This window comes from Scardinius erythrophthalmus (assembly GCF_964197995.2).
Source record: "Scardinius erythrophthalmus genome assembly, chromosome: 16".
NCBI lineage: Eukaryota > Metazoa > Chordata > Actinopteri > Cypriniformes > Leuciscidae > Scardinius > Scardinius erythrophthalmus.
In genome coordinates this window covers 36,574,424-36,598,340 of record NC_138236.1, presented here as the reverse complement: position 1 = coordinate 36,598,340, position 23,917 = coordinate 36,574,424, and the positions used below count along the sequence as shown (strand labels likewise).

Here is a 23,917-nt window from a genome sequence, read left to right as displayed (position 1 = left end):
ACAACCCTTCTTGACTTAGAGTCTAAGCTGTATTATATAAGCTATATATTTACGTATATGGCCAAACGTTTGGAATAATTACGTTTTTTTGTGATAGTCTGAAGATAAAATACGTAACTGTTTTCTACTGTAATATGAAAAAGCTGAATTTTCAGCATCATTACTCTTCAGTGTCACATGATCCTTCAGAAATCATTCTAATATGATGATTTGATGCTCAAGAAACATTTATGATTATTATCAATGTTGACAGCAGTTATTCCAAATACTGACTGCCAGTTTATATGATTTAGAAAACATAAATAATTGGCATGAAAACAATAAACAAAGCGATTGAAATTACTGTCAAAAACTAAGTTAATTACAGTTAAAAACTACCATGATGTATAAATATTTTAAAATGTAAAATAGCAATATAATTTTCCAGTAACACACACACACACAGAAAAAAACAAACAAACACACGATGTCCCAAAATATGCATTATTTTTTAGTTTTGATTTTAGGGTGAAATGACCCAGACATTTTGTGAGATTCAGTCTATTACAGAAGGACCTGCACTGCACAATAATGCCACTATGACGCGTTGATCTTCATGTTTTTGCTCTGTAATGTATTCTAATAAACTGCTTTCCGTGTTACGTCTCTCGGGGGTGCAGTCTTGCTGAGTAAGAAGAGCTCAGCATCTCGACCGGACACCTGCCGGCCCTTCTGGCCCTTCGACCATCTTACGACTGCAGTGCCACAGGCTGACAGCATCACACCACGCTCATATCAAGTACAACAATCACAAACATATTTATGATGCATCACCTGAATCTCATGAAAGCATGTCATATTTCATCCAAAAATCTAAATTCTATTATTATATTGCATAAAAAATTAAAGACCAGATGTTTTGGCTTTGTAAAATTATTATGTTTATGACAAGATAAATGTAGGGCAGTACAACATGCCACCATGATGATGTTTAAACGCTTTACAATTTAAATAATATATTACAATGAAAAGAAGTCCAGTTTTTTCTCCAGCTAACTAAACTTATCTAAATGTATATATATACATGTATATCTACTTCATCTCTAGGTCGCCGGTTAAAAAATAAAAGTAAAAGATTCATAAAGGGGTTTTCGCAGCCATAGAAGAACCATTTTTGGTTCCCTAATATGTATTTTGTGTTATTTATTTAATGCATGATGTTTTTACGTATATTTTTTACGTGACTCTACGTGGCCTCGTTAACTGCCCCTTGGGGACAAACAAAGTGTGTTTTGAAATTGAAAAAAAAATTGAATTTATGAAATTAAAGAGCCTTTCAGTGATCAGTTCTTAAAAGAACCAGGTTTTTCCTCATTGTGACGAACATTTTAATAATCTAAATTCTAAACAATCATTTTCTACTATAACGAATCTTTTGTGGAATGGGAAGTTTCAATCAATCTCAATAAAGAACCTTTTTTATGAGTGTATGGTACAGTAGCTACTACATGGGGATTTTCGCATGTGAGATCCGATGATTTATAAAGTAAAAATTGAATTCAATATAATTGTGAATCTTTAATTCAGTGATGCTTCACGTATCATCTAAACAATCTATTTTAGTAAACAAAATGTAACACATTTCAAATTGTAATGTAGGAACCATTTCTTAAATAATTAGTACCATAAAAGACAAAAACTATTCTATCGAGAAATTAGTATTATGCATTAAATCCTAAATTTGATCAAATCTGTTTTAATATCTGTAACACTTTACAATAAGGTTCCAATTTGTTAACATTATTAACTACATTAGTTAACATGAACTAACAATGAATAATACTTCTAAAGCATTTGATAATTTTAGTTAATTTCAACATTTACTAATACATTATTAAAATCATAAGTTAATATTGTTAATATTATGACCAAAGCTAACAGGAATGAGAAGTTGTATGTGTCATTCGACATTAACAAAGATGAATAAATGCTATAACAAATGAATTGCTCTTTTTTACTTAATGTTAGTTAACATTATGGGACCTTATCCTATCTATGAACTAGCACGTCTTTAAACAAACATTGGCAGGTGGATTTGTAACTCAGAGAAAATTTTTGTTATTTAGTAAGTACAAGTTATATATATATAAATATACTAAAATGCATGTGTTTGATAAACACTGTTGTCACTGACACTGAGTCTTTGACTTTCCCAGGTTTTAACACCAGATGAATCAGACTTTGATCAGAATCCTCAGAAGGAGCTGTGCTTCATCTACGCTCTTCAAAATAAAGGTTCCCGACGGGGGTTTTCACAGCGATGCCATAGAAGAACCATTTTGGGTTTCCCAAAGAATCGTTCAGCGAACGCATGTTTTTCTTAGTGTGAAGAACATTTTAAAAATCTAAAGAACTTTTTTTGGTTACACTTTATTTTAAGGTGATGTACAGTAGTTACATTGTACTTACTCAAATAAGTACTGAGTAACTACATGTACTTACTATAGAGTTATGGTTGGGGTTAGTTACTTGTAATTATGCTTAATTTACTGTTCTTACTATAATAAGTACATGTAGTAACGTATATCACCTTAAAATAAAGTGTCCCTTCTACCAATATAAAGAACATTTTGTGGAATGAAAAGATTCCTGGATGTTAAAGGCTCTTCATGGAACCATTGATGTATTTTTTTTTTTTTAGTGTAGAAAAAAAAATTTCAGGTCCCACAAAGAACCTTTCAGTGAATATTTCTTAAAAGGAAAAGAACTCCATAGATGTTAAAGGTATCAATGCCAGTAAAGGAACTTTACTTAGTGTAGTAGAGGAAAAAGGTTATTTAGAATCTTTGTGGACTTCACACTAAGAAAAAAAAATGGTTCTGTTCACTGAAAGGTACACTGATCCCAAGAAAAAATTATTTTTAAGAGTGTAGAAGAACAACTGTGGCGCCCACAAACAACCTTTCAGCGAATATTTCTTAAATGGAAAAAATCCATGGATGGTGTTGAAACTTTATTAAGTGTAGTGGAAAAAGGGGTTTTAGAGACTTTGTGGACTTCACACTTTAAAAAAAGGTTCTTTAAATTGTACTGTTGACTCTCAAAGGTTATTTTATAGCATCACTGTGAAAACCTCCTTTTTAAGAGAGTATAAAGAGTCTTTTGCAGAATGGAAAGATTCCTTGGATGTTAAAGGTTCTTCGCGGAACCACTGATCCCAAAAAAAAGTATAGTGGAAAATGTTTTTTTAGAGACTTTGTGGAATTTTTTTTATTTTTTTTAATGGTTCTTTAAATTGTACTGTTGACTCAAAGGTTCTTTGGGGAACCAACCATGGTTCTTCTACGGCATCACTGTGAAAACCTCCTTTTGAACCCTTTATTTTTAAAGAATCTTTGGTGGAATGGAAAGATTCCATGGATGTTAAAGGTTCTTCGTGGAACCATCGATCCCAATAAAATCTTTTGAGAGTGTAGAGGAACAATTGTGGTGCCCACAAAGAATTTCTTAAAAGAAAAAATTCCATGGATGGTGTCGAAACTTTATTAAGTGTGGTGGAAAAAGGTTTTTTAGACACTTTGTGGACTTCTTTAAATTGTACTGTTGACTCAAAGGTTCTTTGGGGAACCAAAAAAGGTTCTTCTATAGGCATCGCTGTGAAAGCCTCCTTTTTAAGAGAGTATAAAGAGTCTTTTCGTGGAATGGAAAGATTCCTTGGATGTTAAAGGTTCTTCGCGGAACCGTCGATCCCCCAAAAAAAGTATTTTTGGTGTCGAACCTTTATTAAGTATAGTGGAAAACGTTTTTTTTTAGAGACTTTGTGGACTTTTGTTTAAAAAAAATGGTTCTTTAAATTGTACTGTTGACTCAAAGGTTATTTGGGTAACCAAAAATGGTTCTTCTACAGCATCACTGTGAAAACCTCCTTTTGAACCCTTTATTTTTAAAGAATCTTTGGTGGAATGGAAAGATTTCATGGATGTTAAAGGTTCTTCATCCAGGAACCATCGATTCCAATAAAGAACCTTTAATTTTAAGAGTGACTCCGGCCATCTCTCGCTCCTCCTCTCCATCATTTTTCTCACCTGTCTTCCGAGAGCCGCTCCCTGAATGTCCTCTTGCTGCTGCTGGGCAATGGTGACACCGAGGACCAGTGTGTGTACGCCACAGGACACAGACGTGATCAGAACTATAGGGGTCAGTCTCAGCGGCAGCGTCAGAAAGAAGGAGAAGCTAAAGAAAGCCTGCCAGCCTACAGTATCACTGGGCTGATGGAAGCGGGCAAAGTTCAGTCCGAGGTAACAGAAGATCTGGGCCGCTATGAGCACCCATAAGGCGTAGGGCACCAGGCGGCGGGTCACGCGGTCGGGGAGAAGACCGAACCGGCACAACACGTACAAGAGCACGTCTGCTAGCAGTCCCACCGACGCCACGACCACAGACGCCAGCTTGTCGCTGGAGTAAAGCACGGTGCACATCACGATGACGTAGCAGTCGAACAGGGCCGCGAACACCACCAGCACCAGCAGGGTCTCGTGCCGCTGCCGCCGGAAATACGTCTGGTAGAGGTTCTCCAGAGACTCTGGAGCGAAAGTTAAACGCATGAACCGCGGGAGACACAGGCAGCAGCCGGAGCTGCGTACGGTCACCTCGTGTGTGCGTCCCACGGCCTGTCCCGGGTCAGAGGGCAGGGTCACCGAACAGTCCGCCGAATACTCCGCAGAATACTCCGGCTCCGAGAAAGCCCGGTTTCGAGGCATTCTGGGCGTTGGATTGTGAAAAACGCTATGAAAACTAGTACTCTTTTTGGGTTTTAATGCAACCGGCGCTCTAAGAACATTGTGCTTGGGTCGCTTGAAACGGGTCGGGAAACGTCCAATCCTGAGATCAGATCCGAAGTCGCCACCTGATTGTCATGGCGCATGTTTAGATCTTGCATGCATGTCCGTGGCATTGGCGCTTTGGCACTTCGAGAAGCTACACGCCTTTTGTTTTTCCTGATGTCTGCAAAGACAGGCCCCAGCAAGTTGGCGACAAAAAAAGGAAGCCGTTTACACATCCATGAGACTCTCTGTTCCCAATCCAGGATCCAGTCTCGGTGTCCACCAGCGCTCACTGTGGGTTTCCATGGTGAATCCTCGCATGGATGAAGAACATCAGGAAGGAAGAGATACGACCATTGAACGAGATGTTTCGCCCCAGATCGTCATGACACCCTGTGATAAGGAGAATTAAAAAAAAGCTTAAATGGACAGAACAGACGTGATCGTGATCGGAGTGCGTATCGTGGCCAGATACAGTCTGTTATTATAATGCATTTCTCCTCTTCCTGTGCATTATCAGGATTCACGCAGGAAATACATGTTGCGCTTCCGAAATATGGAAATGCATTTCACCATACGCCGCTGCTGTCTTCTGTTATGCTAAGAAATGGTACATATCCTGAAATTTTCACCAGTGAAATCACCACAAGACGTGCAAAACGGGATTTTCGCAGATGTTCAGTGATGAAAACGTGGATTTATTTATCTTGCAGCGCTGCCTTTATCCGTAACATATCCACATAACATAACACAGTCCTTCGAAGATGTAAAATGTGGCACAGATCAATCACAAAATCACCCGTAAAACGCAGGAAAATCACCGTATGCTTGATTCGAAGGCTTTTCCCCCCACCAAAAGTCATCAATAATCATCCGACTCTCCGTTTGAAGGATGAAAACAGAAGATATTGGCACAGTCTTCAGTTCTCCTGCCCTGATACACCAGACCTGGCAGTTTTCATTAAGTCTGTGTATAAATACGGGGAGAATCAGTCGTCCTCACTTTCTAAATGCAAGCGAACATCATGTCCGATTCGTGGAGGAACCGTTGTTTTGAGCCGGTTCTTATTAATGATTCATATGAACCGATTCTCTAAGCTTTAGCGAATCATTCTAATGGAGAAAGTTTGAGTTAAAGGGATAGTTTACCTCAAAATGAAATAAAGGGATATAGTTTACCCAAAAATGAAAATGTTGGCATCATGTTGTTCCAAACCCGTATGAGTTTCTTTCATCTGTTGAACTCCAAAGAAGACATCTTTAAGAATGTTGAAGAATGACAACTTAGTCATCTAAAATTCGTAATCGAATTTAGCAAAATGTAAATGTATCAATTTAAGGAAGGAAAGGAGTAAGACGTAGATGACATGTTGAAAGCAGAATGTAGGCTATGTCATGGGAAACATAGTTATAAGCAACTTAAAATGCATATGCTTATACAAAATAAATAAGGACGTAAAATGCCGCACAATACTTTTGGGAACGCTTTTCAGCGATGACTCGATTGAATCGATTCTCTAAATCGATCCTTCGGAGCGAACCGATTCGCTGAAATGAATCAGACTTCTCTATCGTACTATGGCGGCGGCTTGCAATGAGAATATTCATTTGATTGTGCTGACGTATCTTTGTAAGTGTCCAAACACGCATCCTGTTTAATATTCATGAGCGTGACCTTCTCTATAGTAGGATTGGCCACTGGCCAGACTGTGTCAACAGATAAAATTATTCAGCCCATCTTGTTACAAACCTCATGAATCAAACAAATTTCTATGAATCTATAGCCTAAATTCAAAACGAAAAATAAATAAATAGGCTAAATCCTTTGTTTAGGGCTTCTTACATTTAGGCGATTATTTACAAACCTGTAAACACTCTCAGCGTAAACAAAATGTAAATAATACAAATATACTGCTAAAGGATTCAAATGTAAAACACAAGTTCATATTGAATTGAAACTGAGATATTATTATAGTATGTTTATTTTTTATTTTGAATGAGTTTTATTGTATTTTCTGTTTTCATTTGACTTTTAGTTGGTTATAGTCATTTTTTGTTATTGTTTTCTTTTAAGTACGTCTATATCTTTTTTATTATTATTTATTTCAGTTAACATTTATTTTATTTTCAAGTAACAAAAATGTTTATGGTTTATGGTTTTAGTTTTAGTCAACTATAAGCCTGGTTTGGAGTGAGACGATATGAAGTAACATAAAGTCACATAATAAGGTTTTTAATTAAATATATAAATACCCAGATCTCTCTCTATCTCTCTCTCTCTCTCTCTCACACACACACACACACACACACACAGGGAAGTTGCTTTACCGCAGTGAGGGCTAAATGTATGTGTGTTTGGACAGCTGTGGGCCAGTATTTCGCAGTTGAACAGGGCCATACATGTTCAAGAAAGGTTGCTTTAACGTTTATCAATAGCATTACATAAAATGACGTTTTAGCTACTGGTAAAACTGACGTTGACTGTCTGACACCACTGACATCACCTCGGGCTCGTATTGATTATTCCACTGAAACTCAGTATTGAACAAGTGATCAATAGTCAGGCAGCTGAGCTTTAGAAAGCGTACAGAAGGCATCAGCACCACATCATGCCTGACAGATGCATCACATCACCTACTCAAGCGTGAATGTGACATCACATGAGTTTCTGTGGAGAACATCCTGAACGCGCAGGAGTCACTGCTGTGCACCTCAACACTGTTTGCTGTGATTAATATATATTCCCAGGCTCTTGTTGCTAAGTACGCAGTGAGAACCCGAGGGAGACAGGGAGCATGGTAATTATTAAATTCGCTTTGCCTCAGAGGTTCATAGGGGAACAATTATGGAATACTTCATTATACATGTGGAAGTTTGGGACTTTAAAGCTTCAGGGAAAAGCAGAGTGAAGAAACTGACCTTTTAGCACCTTGTTTAGTCATTGTCTCTTCTGCAGCACTCGCATTGTTCAGTCCATGTTAAAAGCTCTTTGTTTACTGCATTGTGAAGCGCTTGCTCGGAGGGAGATCAGGGGGTTAATAGAGTCTCTGACACTGTGCTTCTGGGTTGTTGTAAATAACGTTTCTTAAATGTTGATTGCTGAGCCATGGCTTCTCAGAACACCATTGTGTTTTCCTCTCTGCTATGAAAAGGAAGATGGCAATGAAACTCACTTCCACAAATCAGTGTTTAACTTTTTACAGTGGATGGTTGAATTAAAGCCTGAGGAGTAACTCTGAAAATGGGACAAAGCAGGAGAAATTAAAGAATAAGTATCTATGTATATATGTATGTATAAATGAATAAATAAATACATAAATAAAGCATATGTCCACTGTAGTATCATCGGTTTTGAAAGTACTTCTGAATATATATATATATATAGCTGAAATATTTGTGTTATCAAATTGAATAATCGCATCTGACATAAAAGTTTGTGTAAATATAAATGTGTGTGTATTATTACCACACACACACACACACACACACACACACACACACACACACACACACACACACACACACACACACACACACACACACACACACACACACACAAATATATATAACCCAAATAATAAATAGAAATTAATAGCTTAGGTAAAAAAAGTGTAACCATAAAATATTACAACAAACAATATTATCAAATACTTGCTGATGAAGCGACCCTTCTTCAAAATGTATTTAAAAATTTTAATTCTTTACCAAGGTAAATAAATGCTACAATTGCCAAAAGACAACTAAGATAACACAGAATGTATGGTACCTGGCTCATTGTTATGTTCCTTTCATTTGCATATAACACTGCTTTATGCTACAAACACATTTTTTTTTTGTTCTCTTTCTTTATATTCATAATTTACTTAAGTAGCTATGTAATTGAATTAAAACAATTAATTAATTTAATTTTGTGTAATTGTTATAACACTCAATTTCTGTAATCTGTGCAGGGCTGTTTAGCTTACATTCAACAACCCTGCAAAACATTTCAAACGAGTTTCCCCCATTCTGACTTCCGGTTGCATTATTACTACATGTATTACGGTCGCGCGTGCGTGTGACACTGACACCGCGCGCAGGATGTGACGCTGTGCTGACGTGTATCTAGGGAACCCGAGGAAGTAGATGGTGGTTCTTTGACAAATGTTGTGAGAGATCCAGTGGGAAAAGACAGTGGCATGTCCACTAAACACGGGAGTGACTGTAGTAAGAGACTGGAGTGCGTTGGCAGACTCAGGTGCGGTGACCTACACCAACACTGACAGCTTTAACTGACATCCGCGAGGCGGCTCGAGCCGAGAGAGAGAGAGAGAGAGAGAGAGCGAACAAAGACAACAAACACACAGATATAAAACAGAGAGGAAGAGTTTAAAAGCTGAAACTGGCTCTCTAGTGTTGGTTCAAACCATGGACTGTAAAAAAATAACCGTATAGGATGTAACGTGTCTTGTTGACAGGAAATGTGACTGGCAAAATGAGAGAGATTAAGAGCAGATGAAGGTGCTGGAGTGAGTGAGTGAATGAAAACTCAGAGATTATACTGTTAAATAACATCTATGAACTCTAAGATATGTTCATTACTGTTGTGGACTACCTTTAACTCTGTAACGTTAAACTAATATATAGGCTATCAAAAATGTGTTGTAATGGAAGGACATGTGTCTATAAAATGATACACTATACATTCAGAAAAAGTTCTGATCAAGTTTAGAAATAAAATTGTATAATTTACCCATGAGCAGAAACAATAACTGGATTCCTAGCAGGATGGACAGAGCTGAAGTAGGCCAAGAACAATCATCTTAGCTCATTAATATTAATATTCTTAAATGTCTTTTGAAATTTGAGACTAATTTCTGAACTTTTATCAAACATAATGGAATATTTTTAGACTGAGACATGCCATCTTATAACAAAACCTTACGAAATTCATTAAATCCATTGCTAATCTAATGATGTTTTGTTTTCCCACCTTCCTGAAATATCATTTTATTGAACCGGCTTTGTTTGTTGAAGGGATATTATACAGATTAAGGTTATGATCAGAATAGCGCACTTTGTATTTTCTGAAAACGGTGCTGTAGCTTATACACTAAAATTGCTACTATTCTTAGAAATGTAATTAAAACAAAAACAAATTTTTTCAAACATTAGTATCACGATGACATTAATGTCACATTACAGTATGTAGCATGTGAGTGAAGTCCAGTTATCATCTCAGAAACAAATGCTTATACACACTCCTTTCAGAAAGAGTATGGACAGGGATATTGATGAATACTGATACCAATTAAGACTGGAGATGCACCGATGTATCGACCAATAATCGCTATCGGCCGATAAAATAAAGTAGTTTTTATAAATAGCCGATGATCAGGGCCGATTATATCCTGTCAGTCAAAAGGGGGTGGAATAATGTGTTAAGACTGCAACTCATACTTAGCCTGGAAATCCAGATCTGAATCTGAAAGATTAATGGTCTGGCATCGACTAATGAAACTCGGCCGGCTCGAGGGGCGGCACCAAGCGTGCGTTTGAAAATCTCAACAATAAACCCCTGCTACCAGCGGAGCTAACTGGATTAGACTCTTACCGTATCCGGTCTGCAAAACAGTAAAAACGTCCTTCTTGCAAAGGAAGGATTCGAGCGGCGTCTTCTGTTCCTGTTTTAGAGAAAAAGCCAAGTCTAACTTGTTCATTGTAGCGGCCAAAGCCGTTTCAAACAACTGGTGTTCATTCACAGCCATCTTGCAATGTGTACTAATGACTTCGACGTCACAGCGCTGTCGTCATATCGCCTCTGGCCCGCCTATATCAGATAACCCGATGTGATTGGTGCAGCTCAGATCGAGGGGCATATTTAATGAGCATCATTACTCGACACCAGAGTAACTCGCTGAGCAAATTCAACTTGTGCTCTCGTGAGAACTCTGGATTTCCAGGGTAACTCATACAGTGTGTGAAGCAAATCTTTCTCGTGTTGAATTTAGGACAATAACACATTAACAGTTAAATATAGCTCAATAAAAGCAGGCTGTATTTGACCCTGGCCAGGTTCGCTGTGTTTCCCGACACCAAACATTATTTGTAGCACCTCCCATCTAGTAATCGCAAAGAGCTTGTATGATTCACTCAAAACAAAAATTACTGTGTGAGAAAAAATTCAAGTTGTCAGTTTTAGTGTCAGTACTACAATAAACTACTATATATAATGTTGAATATAATGTATAATAATGCAATGGGGGATATTTATGGGTCCTGATAATGCTAAATGTATTATGGCCTATATTATTATAAATATATCTAACATATTTGTCTAAAAGTATTTTCAGCTTCAGAATCATGAATATTTTTATTCTGGTGTCACTATTGTTCTGTTCATTGGGTTTCCAGCACCAAGTCCAAACAATGTAATGTCAAATTTATCAATTTAATCAACAATAAAAAAAATTGTATCGGTGCGTGTCTAATTAAAACAATACCAATCAAAATGTTTTGTTTGAAACATTTTGATTAGAGAAAAAAGAAGTGAAAAATTCCCTGTTAAAATGCCAATAGCATTAACTCAAACCACACTTATGTTCACTTAATTTTGGCTGTGTGATTATTAAAACTTACTAATATGATATCATCTGTTGAAAATGTGTTTAATAGTTTATCCACTTAGTATACAGCGGGGCGGGGGAAATAAGTATTGAACACGTCATCATTTTTCTCAGTAAATATATTTCCAAAGGTGCTATTGTAAGCCATACATACAAAGAAACAAACAAAAATAAGTTCAGAAATTACCCATCATGAGATGTGTCTTGTGTGACACCTTGGCAATGAGACCTTTTTGTAGGCCATCATTTGGGGCTGAACCAGCTGTTATTAATTTCCACAGACAGAGGGCTGGATTGCTTTTTAATTACTGTAAGTTTTCAGCAGTTGTCTTGGCTTTCCATGCCTTTTTGCGCCTCCCTTTCTTCATGTGTTCAATACTTTTTCCCTGTGTCATTTCACATTATTACACATAACTTAATTTCTGAACTTATTTTTGTTTGTTTCTTTGTATGTATGGCTTACTTGGGTTGTTACCAACATCTGGTGAAAATTTCATGTCAATAGCACCTTTGGAAATATATTTACTGATAAAAATGATGACGTGTTCAATACTTATTTCCCCCGCTGTATCAAGAGATGTATGATGAGAACATGACAGTGCGATGCAGGAATGAAGGATCATCAATCCTCTGCGGTTCTGCACAACTCTATCACAGCAGATTTGCTTGTGTAACGATCAGTAATTTACTTTCAGACGAGAGTCCAGAGATCACAGAGCATCATGGGTAAACGCAGAGCTCCTGAGCTGTACAGAGCCCCCTTCCCTCTCTATACTGTCAACATCGACCCGAAGACGGGACTGATCATCACAGCTGGAGGAGGAGGCGCGTCCAAGACCGGCATCAAGAATGGAGTGGTACTGTCTTTAACAAACCCATAAACATGATCATCAAACGTTCCTAAAAAACATACAGCATTCAATCGTCTGATTGATAGTTTATACTTTTTTTTTAACAAGTAAAAGGCTAATTATAATTATGTAATTATATAATTATATAAACGTCCCCCTTCTGCTTGTGGTCATGGACTAAAGCAACTTAGGTTTACTTGATTATCCTTACATCTTTTTCTTTTCTTTTTTTATAAAAATCATGTTCAAATGTGAGTATCAAATATGATCCATCAGGCTTTTGAGGAAGGTTTATTTGTTCATCTCTCAATCATCACTGTATTGCGTTGCATTGCATTATATGTTTGAAACTACAGAGCTTTGATCATAAAACGTTTAAATATCATCTTACTAAGACATATTAGAGTGACAACTGATATTTATGATAAGTATTCGCTGTATACTTTTATGAAGATCTCATTGATTTACATTAAAAGCATCAGAATTTCATCTTAATTTTTGGTCATATAAATATCAGCATCTGAACCAAATTACATATTTTTTGCATAGTTTCAGATGTGTTTTCCTTATTCTTTTACATTATACTATATCAGCCATAAAAGCCAGGTATAATATCAAATATGATACCCAACAAAACACATGAAAACTTAATTTATTTAGTTTATTTTGTTGTTTGTTTAAAGGATAAGCCCTAAGGATATATAAGGTATTATTATAAGGGTACAAAGTAGAATTAGGTTGTTTTATTGATTTCTTTTTAGGGAAAAATGGTCTTGTTTGGCTTCAAATATTCATAATGCTCATTTATTAAGAAGCTCCACTGTTTGGATTGTTGGTGTTTAATGTTGCCATTTCATTGTAGCACTTCCTGAGTCTGGAGCTGGTCGGTGGTGTGCACAGCGCCACCTTGCTGCACACTCACGAAACTGACACGCGAGCCACCATGAACATGTGTCTGGGTGGAGATGTGATCGCAGCGGGACAGGATGGCAGCTGTAGCCTGATGAAGTTCAGTCATCATCCGGCCAAACCGGCTCAGAAACCTGCAGCCAAAGATGGTCAGTAGAGGCCAGAGCAAAACATTGATGAGTTAATGGACCCTTTTCACACTCAGGGATTCTCGGAAGTCGTCATAGTCGAAACTACAACAAATGTAATTGTTTCGTTCCCATTTGGCCCAATATCACAAGAAATCCACAGTAGCATTATGACTTTCTAAAAGAGGGAATAAAGGATGTAGAGCTTGATTACGGTAGTCAGAAGAGAGAAAGAGACAAATTTGCCAATCCATCAAACACACACCGCAGCGTTAAGATGATCGACTTTTCCTCCCTATTGTGGCGTGTATCCGAGTAACACAGCTTCCGTATTTTAATGTCAAAGCAATAAAACACAAAGTATATTGTTATAAATGTACTTTTTTTTAATGAACATATACAGTACCTGTCAAAATTTTGAAAACATTTGTTTTTTAACGTTTTTAAAGGTCTCTTCTGCTCACCAAGGATGCAATTAATTTAATTAAAACACAGGAAACCATAATATTGTGAAATATTATGACAATAAAAAAAAACTGTTTTCTAATTCAATACATTCAAAATGTAATTTATTCCATTAATCCAGTCTTCAGTGTCACATGATCCTTCAGAAATCATTCTAATATGAAGATTTGCTGCTCAACTTATTATTAATATCAATGTTGAAAACAGTTAACATTAAAAATGTTGTGGAAATGGTGATTTTTTGATGAAAGTGAAGTCAAGTCATCATTTATATAGCGCTTTTAACAATGTAGATTGTCTCAAAGCAGCTTCACAGAGATAAGCGTATAATTTAAGGTAACAGAGATGGTTTCTGCTTTACAGCAGAGTTAAGTTATTTCCATCTAAAGTTAGTTTTAATTGATTTGGTTCCGTCGCAATGATCATTTGTTATTAAATTAGGGGCCGCTAAGACGACACCATTCTCTCTACACAGACTTTAAACGCGAACCTGTGAGAAACGCTGATGGCGTTCACATGCGCATTTAGAATGGGTTCTATAGTTATGTGCGTTAGAATATACGCAGGTTTGGAATTCCCTACAAGCCAAGCCTAAACAAAATACTTGTCTTTCCTTATAAATTTTGATAAGGAATTTTATTTTATTTGTTGCTTTGGGGTAGGACCGCGAGACGAATTTTCCCGACAACGCCTTATCTGTAGAGTGGTAGTGGGATCCTCCATAGGGAGAGACTAGTTGGCACTTCAGCACTGCGTTGTCATCGGTCCAGGCGAAGGTCCTTCGTCAGATATGGATACGGCCTGGATCCGGCAGGCTGCAGGAAAAACCTTGGGATAAACACAGACACTAAAATTAGCGTAGATGCCATTCTTCTCATGATGTAACGAGTACATCAGGATTTTTGGGAAGTGTTCCCGGTTCCGGCTGACCTAATCTATGCAGCATAACATTAAATTATAGAAGTCTATAATGTATTATGTGAAAGCTAGGTCAAAGAGATGTGTCTTTAATCTGGCTTTGAACTGACAGAGTGTGTCTGCTTCCCGGACAATGGTAGGAAGACTGTTCCAGAGTTTTGGTGCTAAATAGGAGAAGGATCTACCGCCAGCAGTGGATTTTGATATTCTAGGTATAATCAACTGGCCGGAATTTTGAGATCGTAATAGACGTGATGGACTATAATGCGTTAAGAGCTCGCTCAAGTACTGCGGAGCTAAACCATTCAGTGCTTTGTAAGTAATCAGCAATATTTTAAAATTTATGCGATGTTTAATAGGGAGCCAATGCAGTTTTGACAGAACTGGGCTAATATGGTCATACTTCCTGGTTCTGGTAAGAACTCGAGCTGCTGCGTTTTGAACCAGCTGTAGTTTGTTTATTAAGCGTGCAGGGCAACCACCTAGTAGAGCATTACAATAATCTAGCCTTGAGGTCATGAACGCATGAACTAATTGTTCCGCATTTGTCAATGAGAGCATATGGCGTAATTTAGATATATTTTTAAGATGGAAAAATGCAGTTTTACAGATACTAGACACGTGACTTTCAAATGAAAGATTGGTATCAAAGAGCACACCCAGGTTCCTAACCGACGACGAAGACTTAACAGAGCAGCCATCGAGTGTTAGACAGTATTCTAGGTTATTACGTGAGGAAGTTTTTTGTCCAATAATTAGAAACTCTGTTTTTTCAGAATTTAGAAGTAGGAAATTACAAGTCATCCAATTTTTCATATCCAGATATATGTATATTTTTTATATCCCTATATCTATATTTATAGCCAGAACCGACTCATGTAAAGTGGTCACTATTCTATGCGCATCCAAAACATCTAAAGCACTAGCACTCTTACTATCCTCAATTAAAGTTTGGATGCGTGTTTCTAATTCTGAAATCTTCTCTGTCAACCTAACTGTCTCCTTACATTTATCACATATAAATCCTATATTGTCGACAGAGAAGCCTATACTAAACATGTGACATGAAGTGCAAGTGACAATAACAGGACAAGACATTACTCACCGTGTTTGTTGAGTGATTCTTACTCACCTGAGCTTTTTATGAACTCAAAGGCGCGGACGCGCGAGAGAAAAATAAATAAATAAAATAGCTGAGCGCACGGGTGGCGCGTTAACACAGGCTAGCGAATTACTAGCGTTTTGTGCTAGCAGTACTAATAACAAAAGCTAGCGATGTCAGGTTAATCTGAGATGTTGGGTAAAATGTAGTAGTATAAACAACTAGAAATGGTAGTAAAATGATGGTTCAAAACAAAGAAATATATGGCTAAGACGGAGCTTATCGCACCGAATCAAACAAACACACTCACAGCAGGCAGCGAGGCAGACAGGAGCAATCGATCAGACAGCAATGTGATTGAGCTGTGCCCTCTACTGTACAAAGTAAAGTTCAATAAACAGCATTTCTAACCCTATTTAATGCATACTTGATGAGTAAAAGTATTAATTTCTCTCTTTTTTAAAATCTTACCACAAATGTTTGAATAGTATCATTGTTTCCACAAAAAATATGAAGCAGCACAGCTGTTTTCAACATTGATAATAATAATGGATGTTTCTTGAGCAGCAAATCATCATATTAGAGTGATTTCTGAAGGATCATGTGACACTGAAGACTGGAGTAATGATGCTGAATATTCAGCTTTGATCACAGGAATAAATTACAGTTTACACAAAAAACAGTTATTTAAAATTGTAATAATATTTCACAATATTACAGTTTTTACAGTATTTACAGTATTTTGATTAAAAAAATGCAGCCTTGGTGAGCAGAAGAGACTTCTTTCAAAAACATTTTTTTTTTTTTGGATAGGTACTGTAAAAAAACATTGTACCTATCCAACAGTGGAAACACATCATCACAGTATGTGAAAATGGTTCATAGTCATGTATACCCATTTTCATGTATCTAATATATAAAAAGAAAATCCTTTACCATTGCACTTGTTAACAGGGGCGGGAGATAAAGGTGCAGCGAGGAAGAGAGGCGGGAAAGGCCAGAACGCAGATGGAGGAGGAGGAGGAGGAGACGCGCCCCAGATGAAGCAGGACTCTCCTCAGGTCTCAGTGGAGGATGTTGCTGTGGTTCAGGGAGACCTCAGCCCACAGGACCCCTGCGTGAAGTGTGTGCGCTTCAGTGCTGACCTCACGCTTCTGCTGAGCGGAGGGGCCGACGGCTTCGTCAGGGTGTGGGAGGTGAGCTTTCCCATCAGTCTGTGCGCTCTCTTCCCAAGCACTGTCCTTGTCTCAACTCGTTTCCTCTCTCTGCAGTTCCCCTCTTTGAAAGAGAAGTTTAACTTCAAAGCTCACAATGATGAACTGGAGGATATAGACATCAGTCATGATAAAAAGGTAGCTTGTGTGTTGTTCAGTCAAGATTTTTATTAAAGCAACTAAGAACTGCTTCTCTGTTGTGAATATTGTGCTGATGTTGGCTGTTTCACATGGTTTGTCCAATTATTATGTTCTCTTTCTTAATGTAGCACATTGTAACAGTTGGCCGTGATTTCGCGTGCAGCGTGTGGAGCGGCGATCAGCTGGCCGTGGGTTTGTGTTGGCATGAAAGCATGCCTCAGATCACAGAGAAGACTTACCGCTACAATGCATGCAGGCGAGTTGTGCACACTTCCTGACAGATGCCACTTTACATGAATAGGGCTAAAAAATAGGGCTTGAGTCATTTTGGACTAACTGGAGTGCTGAATGACTTGGCAAAAACCGGCATCATATGATCTAGGGCTGTCACGATTCCTCGATTCAGTCTGAGTAATCTATTTTTAAAAATCCTTGATTGCAATTTCACCGTGTCGAGTAACCGGAAAACTATAGCATACTGCTATTATTAATTCAGACAATTTAATTTTTTTATATATATACTCTACCGTTCAAAAGTTTGGGGTCAGTAAGATTTTTAATGTTTTTAAAAGAATTATCTTCTGCTCACCAAGGCTGCATTTATTTGATTAAAAATACAAACAAAAACAGTAATATTGTGAAATATTATTCCAATTTAAAACAGCTGTTTTCTATGTGAATATATAATTAAGTGTAATTTATTCCTGTGATCAAAGCTGAATTTTCAGCATCATTACTCCAGTCTTCAGTGTCACATGATCCTTCACAAATCATTTATGATTATTATCAGTGTTGAAAACAGTTATTTACATTTTTATTTCATGATGCTATGATGAATAGAAAGTTCAAAAGAACAGCATTTATCTGAAATCTAAAGCTTTTGTAACATTAAACACTACTGGTCAAAAGTTTGGGGTCAGTAAGAATTTTAATTTTATTTTTTCAATACTTTTATTCATCAAGGATGAGTTAAACTGATCAAAAGTTACAGTAAAGACATTTATAATGTTAGAAAATATTCTATTTTAAATAAATGCTGTTTTTTTGAACTTTCTATTCATCAAAGAATTTTAAAAAAATGTGTACACAGCTGTTTTCAACATTGATAATAATAATGAATGTTTCTTGAGCATCAAATCATCATATTAGAGTGATTTCTGAAGGATCATGTGACTCTGAAGACTGGAGTAATGATGCTGAAAATTCAGCTTTGATCACAGGAATAAATTACACTTTAAAATATATTAAAATAGAAAACAATCATTTTAAATTGTCATATTTCACAATATTACTGTTTTTTTATCAAATAAATGCAGCCTTGGTGAGCAGAAGAGAATTCTTTAAAAAATATAAAAAAATCTTACTGACCCCAAACTTTTGAACGGTAGTGTATATATATGCGTGTGTGTGTGTGTGTGTGTGTGTGTGTGTATGTATCTGTATATAGCTTATAGCGTTCATCTGGGAATGCAGTTTCACCTACGCCAATGTTTCGAAACATGCAAACTATTCTTCACCGCAATTAAAAAAAAAAAATGTAAATCCTCACTGAGTTTGCATGCCCACATATTCCTGTTCAAAAAATGACAGTGGCTGAAGCATTTCTATCTTAAAGAAGTGGCCAAATATGAAACATTTGAATTAAATGTTGTCTAGCCAATATTAAACAAGGATTTGTTCTTGTATGTGTAACAACAACGATCACCAGCGGGTGTGCCCTCTGCAGGCAATTATTATAATACATAATGTACACAAGATTATTGTGTATATTGCGAATTTTAACAGTGTTGTTGATCTATAAAACCATATGATTACTTGCTTTTGACACTTTATTTGAATAAAATACTATTGCCTCATTGTTATTATATATGTATTTTAAGTCATTTTAAAGGCTTAGGTCTATTTTCATTACCCCCCCCCCCCCCCCCAAAAAAGTCAGGTTACTCGATTAATCGTCAAAATAGTATACCGATTACCCAATTACAAACATATTCATTAGTGGCAGCCCTAGATCACATATACTCCTGGATAGTGGCTCATTTCGAGTCAGAGTGACTGTCAGGCATGTCTGAAAGTGAGTTTTGATTGAGTAACTCAGCCACGGACTGTTTCAGGCGCTTCATTTCGAGCTAGTGAACTGGTTCAACCAGTTCACTAAAAATAATTAGTTTAAAAGAACGATTTGTTCGCAAACTGGACATCACAAGTCACTAGTGCTGTTGAAAAAAGTAATTGGACATCATCAAAGTGTACCCTATTCGTGGAAAGGGCCGGCTAGTAACAAACAAGAAGCTGTCAGATGAACTGATGTTTTGTCATTGTGTTTTTGCTCACTTGCTTAAAAACAGGTTTGCAAAAGTAGAGGACCAGAAAGATGCTTTAAGACTCTATACAATCCAAATCCCTCACAAACGGGAGCGCAAACCCCCACAATGCTACATCACCAAATGGGACGGTCGCGCTTTCCTGCCGCTGCTCACGAAGCCTTGTGGAAATGAAGTTATATCTTGTCTTGCAGTGAGGTAGAGGGAATATCTCTGTATCTCTTATGCAGTGATCAGTGTTATGGTGAATTGTCATGTATTTCATGGTTGTGTCGTGTGTTATTCCTCCTCAGTGACTCGGGAACATTTCTTGGTCTTGGAACTGTGACGGGTTCTGTGGGCATCTATATAGCGTTTTCCCTGCAGGTACAAACAGCAGAATCATGGGCTGTTTCACCAATCACTTACAGACATTCACTGTGTTCCTGAACCTGTTCAGCTGCTTTCATAGGCAGCATTTTAAGACAATATAGGCATGATTATGCTGTTCTTTAAATACAGTAAAAACAATAACATTCTTAAGTATTATTCAAACTTGATGACTGTAGAATATGATGATTTGATGTTCAAGAAACATTACTGATTATTATCAGTTGAAAACAGTTGTGTTGCTTCATATTTTTGTGTGATGCATATTTATCAGGATCAGGTTATCTACAGGTTAACTAAAACCTTAAAAAATAAATAAACAATTATTATTATTATTATTTTTTTTTTTCAGCTAGGCGACAAGGCAGCATTTCTCATTTGTATGTAGTTTAACTTGATGTATTAAAATAACTAAATCTAAAAGTGATAAAAACTATATAGACATATTTAACAAACAACTGACAATAACAGAACACATGACAAATGACAAAAACACAATAAAATTACTAAAACTAACTAAAATGAAAACAGAAAATATAAAAATAAAAACTAGGTAGTAAAAAAAAACTATAATAGTATCTGAATGATAACTGATCAGGATTCTTTGATGAATAGAAATTTCAAAAGACCTGCATTTATTTATTATTTATTTGAAATAGAAATATTTAACAACATTATAAAGTATTACATTTCTTTAAAAAAAAATCATTTGAACAGTAGTGTAGATAAAAATTCTATTTCTTAATCTAATAATAAATGGACTGTTTTACTCAATATTTGTGTATAATTATATCCCGAGTATCTTAGCACTTTTAGTATGATGCACAAAGCTGTTGCCTATTGAAATAATTTCAGCTCATATGAGGTTACCCCTCAGTTAGGATGCTGACTTAGTAGTTCGCTGCCTATTTACACAGTAGACAACAAGGCAGCTCACTGGGTCTTGAAGCAGAGCCAGTATATTAGTGCTGACCTTCTCTTCTGATTCTCCCTCCAGAAATTATACTACATCCAGGAATCTCATGGCATTGTTGTCACAGACCTGGCGTTCTTACCTGACGCTCCTAAAAGTAAAGCCATAAAGGGCGATAATGAAGTGGTGATGTTGAGCGTAGCTGTCGACAGCCGCTGTCAGATGCATGCGCTGTCCAACCGGAGTAAGTATGGCATGATTGGACTTAAAGTTGCACAAACGAACTGCATGAATCAGATGGTAATTAAGCAACATGGTACGAGAGACCTTGCTGTTATCGCCCAGCTCTTTAGATAAAGTTGCGTATATAAGGATGTCCAGCTTTATACGCATTAATACAGTATACTCATGTAAGGTGATATATATAGTAAATCTCACCTGCTCGATTGCTTGTATTGTCACAGAATGTAAACTATATTATTTCCCAGCTCTGATCTGTTAAATGCAACTAAAAGGCATGAAGATATTAAGATGTTATAAACATTAACATTGTGATTTTTTGTAAAGCTTCTTTAAAACTAGACCGGCCACTTTATAAGGTACACCCGTCCAGCTGCTCGTTAACACAAATATCTAATCAGCCAGTCACATGACTGCAACTCAATGCATTTATGCATGTAGACATGATCAAGACGAACTGGTGAAGTTCAAACTAATCATCAGAATGTGGAAGAAAGATGATTTAAGTGACTTTAAATGTGTCATGGTTGTTGGTGCCAGACGGGCTGGTCTGAGTATTTCAGAAACTGCTGATCTACGGGGATTTTCACACACAACCATCTCTAGGGTTTACAGAGAATGGTCCGAAAAAGAGAGAATATCCAGTGAGTGAAAATGCCTTGTTGATGCCAGAGGTCAGAGGAGAAATACCAGACTGGTTCAGCTGATAGAAAGGCAACATTAACTCAAATAAGCTCTTGATGCAACCGAGGTCTGCAGAAGATCATCTCTGAACACACAACACGTCCAACCTTGACGCAGAAGAGCTCCAGCAACAGAAGACACACACGTCAGATAATAACAGCAAACAGAGGCTACGATTCACACAAGCTCACCAAACCTGGACAATAGAAGATTGGAGAAACGTTGCCTGGTCTGATTAGTGTTGATTTCTGCTGAAACATTTAGACAGTTGGGTCAGAATTTGGCATTAACAACATGAAAGCATGGATCATCCTTCCTTGTATCAGCGGTTCAGGCTTCTGCTGATGTAATGGTGTGGAGGATATTTTCTTGACACACTTTGAGCCTCTTAGTACCAATTGAGCATCGTTTAAACGCCACAGCACACCTGAGTATTGTTGCTGACCATCTCCATCTTCTGATGATAATGCAGGTCACAAAAGCTCAAATCATCTCAAACTCATTTCTTGAACATGACGATGAGTTCTCTAGACTCAAACGGCCTCCACAGTCTCCAGATCTCAATGCAATAGAGCAGCTTTGGGATGTCCTGGAACTGGAGATTCACATCATGGATGAGCAGCCGACAAATCTGCCGCGAGTGTGTGAAGCTCTCATGACAATATGGACCAGACTTTGTTCTGGAGGAATGTTTCCTGCAGTTGCTGAATCTACTCCATGAAGAATTAAGGCAGTTCTGATGGCAAAAGTGGGTCCAACCCGGTATGAGCAAGGTGTACCTAATAAAGTGGCCAGTGAGTGTATGTGTGTAAAGCACTATACAATCTAACTTGACTTGACCATTATATTCGTAATTTTTACACCGCTCTCAGCAATACTCAATTTTAATTGGTCGATCGAGCCATTGGTAATTTTGTATGACATTTAATTGTTTTTAATATAATCACTTTGCATTCTTTTTTTTCCATATCATCATAAGTTAGAACAACTCATTGTTTTTGTACACTGTTAAATCAGGCCGTGTTGATGTGTAAATAACGCGGTTATATTTTTCAGGATCGTTCCCGCTGTGGCTGGTGCTGTTCTTCTGTGGTGTGATGGTGGTCGGAATCATTCTGCTCCTGCAGGCCCTCTTCCCGGGATTCATTTAGTGTTGCGTAGGAACATTTCACATGCTAAAATGACTCTCAAACATACCTGGATCAATGAAATTGTTCTAATTAATTGGAAATAATAATGGAAATGGGAATGACCGTGTTTAGCATCATGTTTTAACTGAAGTATCATCTCTGGAGTGTGAATTTGACCTCTGAATTCTTATGAATCACACTTGATGAAGAATCTGGGCATTACCTGAAGATTGAGAGAAATCATTGAGATTGATCATTCAGGATAATTGAAAAACTGGTTGGAAACAGGACTGGATTTCCTCATAAGGACGTCTCCTGCTCCACCATGCGTCAAGAATGCCTTTTAATGCAATGGAGGGAAAAAAAGATATATGTATGCAGGGAAATTCAATAGTGAATTTTTTAAAAATATTTAAAACCATGTAAAAATATAAATATACATCTGAAAACATATGCTGTTGCCAGCTCTGTCCAGTTATTTGTTTTAATGACCCTACAATTTCCATTAAACCATCAAAATATGAGGAAAATATTATATATTTTTTAAAACATTTTAAATATGAGGGAAGAACAAAGCACTAAAGGTATTTATCTGACAAAATTATTTTGCATAGAAACAGAAAAAGCATACATTGACCACATCATAATCAGTTACTAATATTTTGTTGGTTCTCTCTTATTTTGCACTTGTTCATAATTTCTTGGTATGACAACCTGGCCAAAAATGATGTCAGCAGAATTAAAGGGTTAGTTCACCCAACAATGAGAATTGTGTCAGTAATTCCTCTCCCTCATGTTGTTCCCCGTAAGACTTTCGTTCATCTTCCGAACACACATTAAGATATTTTTGATGAAATCTGAGAGCTGTCTCACTCCTCCATAGGCTTCTATGTAATCGAAATCTGCCATCCCAGAAAAGTTAGTAAAGGCAATGTTTAAAATAGTCCAAGTGACTACAGTGGCTCAACCTTAAGTTTATCAAGCGACGAGAATACTTTTTGTGCGCAAAAACAAACAAAAATAACTACTATATTCATTTTCTTGTATGTTTCTCTGAGTGAGTTCACGTAGTGTAACAGCGCAACGCTTCTGGGTTGTACGTCAGAACGGAGGCTCACCATT

General features: G+C 37.0%; 2 protein-coding genes across 3 annotated transcripts in view; one reads left to right on the top strand and one right to left on the bottom strand.

Moving 5' to 3' along the window:
• adcy3a (adenylate cyclase 3a) overlaps positions 1–5,838 on the bottom strand; it is a 44,814-nt gene extending 38,976 nt beyond the window's left edge. The window contains exon 1 of one of the 2 annotated variants that reach the window (XM_081387891.1): positions 4,065–5,838. In XM_081387891.1, the coding sequence (XP_081244017.1) occupies positions 4,065–4,739 (675 nt within the window). In that variant the 5' untranslated portion in view covers positions 4,740–5,838. The remainder of the gene's footprint in view (positions 1–4,064) is intronic. The other variant, XM_081387892.1, reaches the window with a different exon arrangement.
• A 3,005-nt stretch (positions 5,839–8,843) lies between these two features.
• preb (prolactin regulatory element binding) lies at positions 8,844–23,553 on the top strand. Its single transcript, XM_081388555.1, has 10 exons — positions 8,844–9,039; positions 12,103–12,264; positions 13,121–13,316; positions 16,735–16,976; positions 17,052–17,132; positions 17,264–17,391; positions 19,484–19,657; positions 19,753–19,825; positions 20,826–20,985; positions 22,722–23,553. The coding sequence occupies exons 2-10, from the start codon at positions 12,130–12,132 to the stop codon at positions 22,814–22,816; spliced, it is 1,284 nt and encodes a 427-aa protein (XP_081244681.1). The 5' UTR covers positions 8,844–9,039; positions 12,103–12,129; the 3' UTR covers positions 22,817–23,553.
• The last annotated feature ends 364 nt before the right edge of the window (positions 23,554–23,917 follow it).

Excerpts from the sequence above, each read along its gene's own strand:
- preb (XM_081388555.1), top strand. The coding sequence starts at position 12,130 with ATGGGTAAACGCAGAGCTCCTGAGCTGTACAGAGCCCCCTTCCCTCTC. Across the intron at positions 16,977-17,051 it reads GCTTCGTCAGGGTGTGGGAG|TTCCCCTCTTTGAAAGAGAA; the intron begins GTGAGCTTTCCC and ends CTCTCTCTGCAG. Across the intron at positions 17,392-19,483 it reads TACCGCTACAATGCATGCAG|GTTTGCAAAAGTAGAGGACC; the intron begins GCGAGTTGTGCA and ends GCTTAAAAACAG.